At 37.2% G+C, this 11,604-nt stretch overlaps 1 protein-coding gene across 3 annotated transcripts; it reads left to right on the top strand.

Moving 5' to 3' along the window:
• The first annotated feature begins 5,011 nt into the window (after positions 1-5,011).
• On the top strand, positions 5,012-10,391 carry LOC110942052 (bifunctional protein FolD 1, mitochondrial). Of its 3 annotated transcripts, XM_035977742.1 has the most exons (7): positions 5,023-5,116; positions 5,352-5,623; positions 6,647-6,811; positions 8,068-8,384; positions 8,459-8,695; positions 9,439-9,606; positions 10,071-10,391. In XM_035977742.1, exons 3-7 carry the CDS (start codon positions 6,790-6,792, stop codon positions 10,239-10,241), a joined length of 915 nt encoding a protein of 304 aa, XP_035833635.1. In that variant the 5' UTR covers positions 5,023-5,116; positions 5,352-5,623; positions 6,647-6,789; the 3' UTR covers positions 10,242-10,391. The 3 variants fall into 3 exon arrangements, with proteins under 3 accessions (XP_022039451.1, XP_035833635.1, XP_022039446.1); XM_022183759.2 differs by lacking the exon at positions 6,647-6,811 and having other exon boundaries at positions 5,012-5,112; XM_022183754.2 differs by lacking the exon at positions 6,647-6,811.
• Positions 10,392-11,604: the final 1,213 nt, after the last annotated feature.

Raw genomic sequence — 11,604 nt, 5'->3', positions numbered from 1 at the left:
CGTGAAATGTTAAGATCTTTGGTAGATTTTAGGTTATTTATGTGGAAATCGGTTAGATCTAAGCTATTCATGGTGGAATAATGTCAAAACTTAGTGTTCTTGAAGAACACCATGATGACATCATCCAAGAACACCTAGATCTTGGTGATTTCGCGGTTGAAATCCAAGTTTTGAAAGATAGAAAGATGGAGAATCGATTAATGAACAAAAACGTACAAGGATTAGAGCGAAATACTTACCGGTTTGAGAGAAATCTGAGAAATGGCGAGAATAGAAGGCTGGTCGGTCAGAGCTTTTCCAAAAGTGGAAAGCTTGACAAGGACAGCCCTATTTATAGGCTTCCAAAAGTGGAAAGGGTTGGCTGATCGAACAGCATCCCTGATCGAGCGGCTGCCCGATCGAACAGCCTGTTCGATCGGCTAGCCTGTTCGATCAGGTTGCCCTGTTCGATCGGCTTGCCTGGTTTTGAGTGTTTCGCGACGATTTTTGATATTTCGAGTTCGATAGTTGAGGAGTAGAGTAGGATAGAGTTTCTATTCAAATTACTTTCAGTCCCAACTACTATATCTGACATACAAGCATCCTTACAACCTATTTTCAAAGTCGGTTTCGATTGTGTTTGATTATCCTTCGATTCTTGATTGATTTTGATTGATTCACCACACACTTTAACATAAAGTAAGCATGCACAAGTAACACGTAAGGCACACACACACGTATAAAAGCATTAAAATTATCCACACTTGAGTTCGATGATTGATTTGATTAGCTTGATTATTGATTGACTAGCTTTATTGCATTGTTACTTCCTATCATTCACAGTCGGTCGTTGATTCACAGTTCGATTATCGGCCGATTAGTTTGATTATACAACACTTACTCCAAATAATATGAAAATCAAAATGAAACTAAAATGAAATTAATCTTTATTGATCTTTAATTCCAATAACAGTCAACTCTTGACTTTGACTTTGACTTTTGGGAAAACACGGGGTGTTACACTCACCTTTTGCCACGTGTCCGACAAACTTCTGAAACGACTTGGGTCACCTCAGGTTACTGTGACGGCTTGAGTACTTGCCGAAAACGGCATGAGTACTTGCCGGAAACGGCTCGGCTTGAGCACCACCGTAAACCACCACCACCCTCCACCCACCACAACCACCACCCGGATTAGTATAGATGCGGCGGATTAGTATAGATACGGCGGAGTTTGTTGAGTTGTTTGAGTTGCGAGTGGTTGCGAGTCGGAACAGTGCGAGTCGGAACCTTTGATATGTTGAAGGAAATCAGAGTTGTTGGACCTACTGGAAATGCCAACAACTTTTGACTCATACCCTACTGGAAGATTGGAAATGCCCAGTGGAAATGCCAATAACTTTTGAGTTGCGAGTTGGAACCTCTGAGTTGTTTGAGTTGCGAGTGGTTGCGAGTCGGAACAGTGCGAGTGGAGGGTGGTGGTGCTTGGTGAGGGTGGTGGTTGGTTGCAGGTTGGTGGTGCTCGGTGAGGGTGGTGGGAGGTTGCAGGGCGGTGGTGGGAGGTGAGGGTGGTGGTGGTGCTCGGTGAAGTTTGAAGTGATATGGAGACATGGAGGATAAGGAAGGTGAAGACATAGGGTAAGAACTTAAAATGCCGTTTCACGAAAATAACCAAAGGTGACAAAAGGTGACAGACTACAAAGGTGACAAAAGGTGATGGGAGATGACAGTGGAGAGAGAAATAGGAGAGAGAAAGGTGACAAAAGGTGATGGGAGATGTTTGACAGTTAATACGTGGCAAAATGTGATTGGCCTTTGAAGAAAGTTCTTACCCTATGTCTTGAGCCGGGTTGGAATTCGTGAAACGGCATTTTAAGGGGTGTCAACTGGCTATTTTTGAAAAATTGACCAAATTTTGGCTATTTTCGTGATTACCCCTAATTAAATTCATCTTTTAAGTTGAAGCTGATGCTGATGATCTGATCAGAGGCTGTGATGATGATGATTTGATGAGTTTTGTTTTATACACAACAACCCATATATATAACAGATTATACGTATTTAGTCTCTAGAAGGTAAAATGACAAAATTGCCCTCATGTGCCTTGCACATGATCAGATTTAACTGAAAAAATTAACCAGGTTAGGCCTAAAGGACAAAACGTGTAGAATTTAGAAACATAAAGTACAAAACTCATCAACTTTAAAGATAAAGGACAATCCTTGCAAACAGGTATAAAAATAAAGGATAAAATTTGCAATTCACTCTTTTCTTTTTTAAAACAAGTCATTTTAATCTTTCCTTGTATACAAAGAAGAAAAGGACAAAATTTGTTAACCATGTGTACTTTGTAAACCATGTTTGTTATGTTAACCAAGGACACAATAAATAGTTTCTCTCAATTATTAGAAATTTTCTTTCTGAACATTACCAAGGGCCCATTTCTTTTTAGAAATTCTATCAAATTTTATAAACACAAAGCGGATTATTTATTTATTTTTGTGAAGGGCGGAAAAAGATTTATGGGATAATATGTGTAACATAAGTAACACAAAATTTGGTTCTCTCCTAATAAAATACACAGAAAACCAAATTGTTCTTCTATACCATTTTCTTTTCAAAATCACAATAACACAAAATGTTGTTCTCTCCTAATAAAATACACGCAAAACAAATTTGTTCTTCTATACTATTTTCTTTTCAAAATCACAAAAAAAGCCTTTTCCATCAATGACAAGATGACTCTCTTTATTAAATTTAAAAAATTCAGTCACACACACCTAGCTCATCCTTAAACAATTCCTTAAGATGTAAATGAAAACAAACTGCTCAAACACAGAAAACTGGTTCTAGGCTGACCCAATATGTTTGGGCCCAACACATATGAATCCACAAGGCTTTAGGCCACCCCATCTCCAACATAGGCTCATAGAGGGAGTTTAATTCCCATTGGACCTACTTCATTCATCACGAAACTATTCTTCATTATCACATTTATACACATTGAAGAATACAATCACGAGAAATGAAGTAAAGATTGAACAATGACAACTTAATCATAAACCCACTTTGAAAAAATGCTGTTCAAATCTGACGATTCGATCTTTGTTTATGAAATCACAAAGCCATATCAAAATATTTATTAACCATTGTTGGTATATGATTCTACTTACTACTTACCGTACTTCTTGAGATGGGGAGGGGAAAATATCAAAGAAGATGGTGGGGGTGGGTGAGAAGATGGAGAGGGAGTGTGAGGGTTTATGTTTTAAATAAAAAAGGTGGTGATGTTATAGTGGGTGGATGACGGTGGTGGTGGTGAAAGGTGTAGATGGTGGTGGGTGGTTTAGGGTGGAGAATACGAAGTAGGTGTTCTTACTAGTGTCATATTTGGTGGATAAAGGCAATGAAAGCTGGTTTTCCTAGAGTCCTAGACCTTAGGACAAGAGTTCAAGCGCAAGCCACCCCGGGTTTTAGTCCACCGTGCGTTACGCCAGAGAAATTCTCTCTTGTGGCGGCGCAAGACTCTGCCACTAGTGGGTGGTATGACTTCTCAGGGAACGCCGTTAGCCCAACTCTAACGCCAACGTGGCCTGGTTAAGACAACATATTCTGGCTAGAGTGGGGTTAGGACCCTCTGTTTGGAAGGGTGTGGGATCTATCTTAAGAGAAGGTGGGGGGCTCCACTTAGATTCTTAAACATTAATTATTTTCTTTAATTTTTTAGTTATTTTTTTTAAAGGTAATGGGTAGTTTTGTTATTTTACATGCATTTAGGGTTGTAAACGAACCAAACGAACAAGATTACAAGAACAAGACCTTTTTCATGTTCGTTCATCAAGGTATGAACATGTTTATGAACGGTTCACGAACGCTTACCGAATGAGATTTCTTGTTCGTGTTCGTTCTTTAAGGAATTGACACTTACCGAACGTAGACGAACGCAAACAAACCTAAACAAAGGTCCTTAAACATAAACAAACGAATGTTATATATTCTTTTAAAAATATAATCTACATTTTTTCATCAGAAAGATTACGAAAAATCCACCAAAAATAAATAGATACTTAACATAATTAACACTAAACTTAAGAGGTTTGTCAACCTTTAACACAAACTAAAATTGAAATGATTAAATGTGGGATGTTGACGGACATATAGTATAACAATGGTTTCAAATTTTGAAAACTAAAGCCAATAAATAAAACTATAACATAAAAAAACCTTTAAATGAACGAAAACAAACGAACATAAAGGAACACATTACCGAAAGTTCACGAACATAAACGAACGAACACAACCCATGTTCATCTTCGTTTGTTTAACTTATCGAACATAATTTCTTGTTCGATTTTTTTAATTTATCAAACGAACGAACATAAACGAACTTCCCGCCGAACGGTTCACGAACTTTTCGCTGAACATTCGGTTCGTTTACTGCCCTACATGCATTTATCTAGTCTAGGGAAATAATAATCACCACCACCACCACCACCATCATCATCATACTCAGTAAATCCCGTTAAGGTAGGGTCTGAGGAGGGTACGATGTAGACAACCTTACCTCTACCTCATAGGAATAGAGAGATTGCTTTCAGTGAGACCCCCCGACTCGATAGTAGTTTTGCATCAAGCATTGGTCATAAGACATATGACATATAACACTCAACAATTGGGACAAAAACCCAATTAGTGCATATACCCCCTAGTATTTCGGCTATCAACGCCACCACTGATGTATGATTACCCCCCCCCCCTTTTTCGTTATTTTCAGGAAATTAGTAAAATAACGTTAAAATTAGTGCACTTTCACTTTTGCCCTCCGAGCACCCACACATATATACGTTATATTATATACCGCAAAGCGGATGTTATCAGAGTAAAATAATAATAATAATAATAATAATAATAATAATAATAATAATAATAATAATAATAATAATAATAATAATAATAATAATAATAATAATAATAATAATAATAATAATAATAATAATAATAATTTGTCGAGGGACCACTTTTGTACATCGATCAAAGTGTTCCGGAGTTTGAACCTTCGTTCATCACCCTCAAACCACCCCCAACTTTCAGCCTAGCCGCAAACAGATATTCAGTCAGGAGACTTCAACTTGAGTAAGTAAGTTCACAAATCTTCCGTTAAACCTTTTGATTCATGTTATTCTCTCCATAACAACAAATGTTTTCATCAAACTTTTGTCTATTTCAAATTAATAATATTACCAAATTGATATAAAAGCGTTCAATTTGCTTCTCTGATTATCAATTTATTTCATAATACGTTAGTCAATTTGGTATGTTTTTCACTGGTCTTGTTTTCCCTCTTTGAATAATTGTTATGCTGTTTTGATTAGCTCCGAGGGCTTCAAGAAGATGATGAGCTGTTAGCAGAAGAACTAGATGCAAAGCAAAGCAATGGCATTAAAGAATAAAGTGCAAAGTATTGTTGTGACTACTATGTGGAGAAAGAATGCATTTCTGGTGTCTTCATCAAGAACTTTTGCAACCGGTTATGACGATAATCGAATCTTGAAGTCGCCTTCTTCGCTTGTTTCTCTTGACTTCCCTGATGTCTGGAATTATTCTAGCTCTACCAATTGTACTGAATCGTCTACTCACAAACTCGGTAACTCTTCGTTCTACTTGTCGAATTCTTGCTTCATTCTTGTATGTTAGGAGGTTTATTGTCCACATGGTGTATTATTGTTATTTGTTCATGATGTGTAGTTTTTTAGGCGAGACGTGTAGTTTAAAAATACAATTTTTAGGGGTTTTAGACATGTTTTAGTTAGGCTTCTTTAGGGCTAGTTTAGGCTTCTGTTATAGGTTGATTCCAAGCTTGTTTAGGGTTGGTATAATTGTTCCAAACATGTTGAGACGGTTTTTGGCCTGAAAAATGTGTGCGCGCTTTTGAAGCGAAACGAGAAGTCTGTGCTGAGCCTGAAAAGTACGCCTAGGCGTGCGCCTGGGACAAGAGAGATTCAAAATAGGCTAAATTAAAAGAAGCAATCATGAAAGTTATCAAGTGAGGCATGTTCGAGCGAGAAGCTTGTTGTAAAAATCACCCTTGAGGCATGGGCAATCCCATCCGAAGTAAGTTGCTCTTCAGACAACCAAATGTGGGAGTGGTGCGACACAAAGGAGATAAGGCAAAGACGCACACTTCACGTAGTGGTTTAACCTTTAAGAGAGTTGTAATGATGGTCAAGAGAGTTGCAGGTATTCTTAGTTGCTGCTGCTTTCTTTGTCTTTGACTATTTAGATAGAGCTTGTTCATTCTTTTTATATTATTAACTTGTTTGTAGTTCTTTTTATTACCTTATTTTTGGGTGTTTATGAGTTATTTCCATGGTTGCAAAAGTCGCTAGGCGCTCCCTAATCGGATCTGAGAGTACTCAGGAAGTACTCGGCCATGGTTATTTCTATAAGATAGCGGGTGGGCACGTCAAATACGTGAGGCTAGAGCCTTCGCCACACGCCTTGGCTTCTTGGACCGTATTGTTGAGCGCTATTGATTGAAAGCATCTTTGCTGTTTGTGGTCACAAAATATTAAATGCAGTTTAACTTTGGCCTCGCATCACTACTCCATGAAAATTGTGTTTGTAATGATTGGTTCCATTGTTTAAATTCTTTTAATGAGTTATGCAGTCAATAGCGGTGCTATAGCGGTTAGCGGACCTCAGGGTGTGTAGCGGTCCAAATAGCAGTGGCCTATAGCGGTTCCGCTATTAGCGGCGCTAAATACCGCTATTTGGAAACCTATATAGCGGTTATAGCAGTAACGCAGTAGAATGAGGCAACACAGTAACGCAGGTAGGTGTTTGATTGTGTTAATTCTTAAATTAAATACTTCAAAGTTACTATTAGTGTTTGATTGTGTTAGTGTTACAGTTGCAACAGTTAATAGATTTGTTACAGTTGCAACTGTTAGATTAAATACTTCAAAACTATTAGTGTTTGTCTGTTTGATTGTGTTAGTGTCTTACATTATGTTAGATTTGCAACAGATTTTTGATAATGGAATGATATTATATTATACATATATTATAAAGAGAATGTAATGAATAGTACTTTTAATATATTATATTATAATAAAATATTATATATAGTTTTTTTAATAGTTTTATATAAGTTTGATAAGCTTGGTGTCAACCGGTACTTGTATCGAAAATACCGGTTCGTTATCAGTACATAAGGTAAAAACCAACACCTGGTACATAAAACGCCAAAAGTCGGCACCGGATTGATTTTGATAATTTTTTAGTTCGAGAAATTTGGTACTGCTACCAAGTACCATTTGCTCATCCCTGATCACGGGTACCGTACGAACAACAACGGTATCGTACAACTTTTTTTTAGTTTCAAGGGTAAGGATGAGCTTGGTTCCAACTGATACCGAGTCGGTATTGGTACCGAAAATACCGGTTACGGTACCGGTGTATGAAGGTAAAAACCGGTAGCGAACCGGTACCAGGAACGCCAAAAGTCGGTACCGAACTGTTACTTTGGATCTTTCGGTTCAGGAAATTCGGTACCGGTACCCATTACTATTTGCTCATCTCTGACTACGGGTTTCTACCGAACAACATCATTACCACACAACTTTTGATTTTCTTTCGGTTATTTTTTAGTGTTTTTTTCTACATTTTCTTTTTATTCTTGTCATCGGTTCCATGTGCAACGTGCTCGTAGTGATTCAAAGACATATAAACACAAACAAAATGACAAAAGAAGTTCGCCGCAACGCGGCGACGGTTTTTATAACTAGTTACTATGAATTTTGATATTACTATTAATATTTTTCAAAGATATATTTATATATAATAAAAATACATAAATTATGCATGGTATAAAAATTACCGCTATATCACCGCGATACCACCGCTGTAACCTATATATCATATAGCGGACCTTGACCGCTATTCAATTTTGGACCGGTATAACTGCATAGTTAATGAGTTATAGTTTACGTGACAGACAATATTTCTAAAATGACTATTTATACTGTCAAAATTTGGAAAAACAAATAATGAAGAAATTCACACTTAACTAGTGATATTTTAATACAGCTAGCGATCATACCGCTAGAGTAATCGATGGAAAACAAGTTTCCGAGGAAATCATATCAAACGTAGCAACGGAAGTAACAAGAATGAAGAAAACAATTGGTGAGGTTCCAGGACTCGGTGTAATTTTAGTAGGTGAGAGAAAAGATTCCCTAACATACGTTCGTAACAAGATAACTGCATGTGAAGAAGCCGGAATCAAGTTCAAACTGGCCGAATTCTCCGACAATTGTACCGAAGATGAAGTTTGTGATGCTATAATGCGGTTTAACGCAGATCCATCTTTTCATGGTATCCTTGTCCAGCTTCCTCTTCCTCAGGTAATGTTTTATTCGCTTTGAATCTGAGTTAGAAGGGTAGAAGTGTCTTTTTGCTGATGAAGTGAATGAAACAGCATCTAAACGAAGAGAAGATTCTGAATGTAGTGAAATTGGAAAAAGATGTAGACGGTTTTCATCCCGTGAATATGGGAAATCTAGCGATGAGGGGACGGGAACCGTTGTTCGTCCCGTGCACTCCGAAAGGTTGTGTTGAGTTGTTAATCAGATACGGTGTGGAGATTATGGGTAAGAAAGCGGTTGTTATCGGAAGAAGCAACATTGTTGGTTTACCTGCATCCTTGTTGTTACAGGTGTCAACCTCTCTCTCTCTCTCTCTCTCTATGTATATATTTTGACACGTTTCCGTAGGCCTGTAAACGAACTGAACAAACACACGAACAAAGACATGTTCGTGTTCGTTCATCTAACTTTAATCGAACACGGACATATAATTGAACAAATGTAATTGAACAAATTTTTGTGTTCGTGGTCGTTCATTTAGAAAATAGGCATTTTCGTGTTCATTTTCATTTATGTTCGTTCATTTAAAACCTAAACGAACAATTCACGAACATAAACAAGCAAACTTAAACTAATATAATTTAACAAATATGAAACGATAAAAATGAACATAAATGACCAAACATAAACGGACATAAAGTAGCTTTTTTTTGTATAAATTATTGATTAATTACGACAAGTTCTCTTGGAAAGCACATATTTATTACTAGAAAGCCCAATTATCAATTAGTTATATGTATATGAGTAGTTAGAAAACCTCTTTTATGTTTATATTTGTATAAATACAACTCCATATGTATTTGTTAAAATATAAACGCACATAAACGAACGAACATAAACAAACATTCACGAACATAAATGAACGAACAACACGTGTGTTCATGTTTGTTCATTTAATTAAAGGAACAAATAAATTTGTTCATGTTCGTTCATTTACTAAATAAACGAACTTCCCGCCGAACAAGTTCACGAACAGTTCGGTTTATTTATAGGCCTACGTTAAACCAATTATTAACTTGTAATTGTGGACCAGCGGCACCATGCAACAGTTACCATTGTGACTGCATTAACGCCAAACCCTGAAGAAATCACACGTGATGCTGATATTTTGATAAGTGGCGTAGGAGTCCCTAATATGGTTCGTGGAAGCTGGGTGAAGCCTGGCGCCGTGGTGGTTGATGTTGGAACTTATCCAATTGAGGTACTTAAACTTTATGGTTCGGTTGAAATTCAAATTTTGAGTTTAAATTTAGAGTTAAATGCCATTTTAGTCCCTGTGGTTTGGGCCATTTTGTCAGTTTAGTCCAAAGGTTTCATTTTTAACCTGTTGGTCCAAAAGGTTTCACAGTTGCCATTTTAGTCCACTGGGTTAACTTCATCCATTTTTTCTGTTAACGAGAAGGCCAATTCGGTCATTTTATATGGCTGAATTGCCCTTTTAGTTAACAGAATTACATACAAAATGACCAAATTGGCCTTCTCGTTAACAGAAAAACGGATGAAGTTAACCAAGTGGACTAAAATGGCAACTGTGAAACCTTTTTGGACCCACAGGTTAAAAATGAAACCTTTGGACTAAACTGGCAAAATGGCCCAAACCACAGAGACTAAAATAGCATTTAACTCTTAAATTTAAATGTAAATGTAAATTAATATGGTGTGCAGGACAAGAGTTGTGAGCAAGGGTATCGGCTGATAGGAGATGTGTGCTATGAGGAAGCATCAAGGGTAGCTTCTTTGATCACCCCTGTTCCGGGAGGAGTGGGGCCCATGACGGTTGCAATGCTGCTGTACAACACTCTTGAATCCGCTACCCGTAAGTACAATTTTGTTTAACGTGTTGATTTGATAATCGTTCAACGAGCAGCTATATGTTATGTGTTGTTAGATTAATGCGAGTGTATATTCCATATAGGAGGCACATGATGTACATCTTTCTTTAGTTTTGGTTAATTTTATTCGTAGACAACTATCTCATTCTTTTCCGCACTCCTAGAGGGCACATTTTAACCATGAAGTTATAAAATCGTTAATTCCAGTTATGTTTTATGTCTAACGGGACAAACGTGTAAAATTAAAAAATGTTAGCTAAACCAAAATGGGCTGAACGAGTCTCAATGGCGACAAAAGTTTGATTTTTTTATATACATACATACACAGGCGTACTTGTGTACGTATATTTATAGGCAAAGGCCTTTCGCGCGAAGCTGCCTGGGACGAGAGGCTCCTCTCGCACGGAAGGGAGATGGCTCCTTTCGCACGAAAGACTCTTTCGTGCGAAAGGGCTTTAACACTTAAAACCCGTTCCGTTTTCACAGTAATCTGTACAATATTCAACACACGTTCTATCTAGCCTATTCGCACAGTGACAGACATACAAAATATGCACCAACAATTCACTACTGGACATACTATAATTGTGCCTAGTCATGTGCATGCAATAAGTTGTATAACCTAGTTAATGTCAAACTAAGTCTATATGATCCATGTATAATGATGCATGTGATTTAGACTATGGATGATGACCTGGTTGCATGGGGGTTGTCGTAGTCCGGGGACCGTTTATGTGGCATAAGCCCTTAATGATGATTTATAAATGATGGCGTGATCACTTAAAATCTTATGTCTTAGCGACTTGAATTAAGAAGAGAATTACGATAACCGCATAAGCACTTGTACGTAGACAGTATATAGAAGATAATCACATGTAGTGAGAGGAAAAAAAGAAGAGAGTTAAAAATTGTATTTTATACCAAATTTGAAGTCGTAAATACATATGTTTATGTAGTTCTCGCACCACATAAAAATCAAGTTCTCACGAAATATATTAGTTCTTTGAACCTCACCCTACACACACACGTATGTATATATGTATCACGAGAGGGTGAGATTGATGGATTTGTGTGTGGGTGTCGCGGGGGGGGGGGGGGTGTTATTGTACATTTGTACATAGTGTTATTAACGCGCGAAGTGTATGAAGCCACTAAAATGTGAGTATGCGACATGTGTCTAAGCGTAAGTGGTATATGTGTTTGCACTAGAATTATGCAGAATAAAAATAAACACGTACAAATTGTACAACATATATAACTAAATACACACAAAGGTATGCAACTTATATAAAATATTTGTGCACGATATTACATAACGTATATAATTAATTGTGTAACTTATATGGTTAACAACGCAACCTATTTTT

The sequence above is a fragment of the Helianthus annuus genome, chromosome 1 (assembly GCF_002127325.2).
Source record: "Helianthus annuus cultivar XRQ/B chromosome 1, HanXRQr2.0-SUNRISE, whole genome shotgun sequence".
Taxonomy (NCBI): domain Eukaryota; kingdom Viridiplantae; phylum Streptophyta; class Magnoliopsida; order Asterales; family Asteraceae; genus Helianthus; species Helianthus annuus.
This window is presented reverse-complemented; position numbering and strand designations above follow the sequence as displayed.

What these genes read in the sequence shown, in the direction of transcription:
- LOC110942052 (XM_022183759.2), top strand. Translation starts at nt 5,398, where the DNA reads ATGCAAAGCAAAGCAATGGCATTAAAGAATAAAGTGCAAAGTATTGTT. An exon ending in CTGCATCCTTGTTGTTACAG is followed by an intron (nt 8,696 to 9,438) that starts GTGTCAACCTCT and finishes ATTGTGGACCAG; the next exon opens with CGGCACCATGCAACAGTTAC. An exon ending in TTGGAACTTATCCAATTGAG is followed by an intron (nt 9,607 to 10,070) that starts GTACTTAAACTT and finishes TATGGTGTGCAG; the next exon opens with GACAAGAGTTGTGAGCAAGG.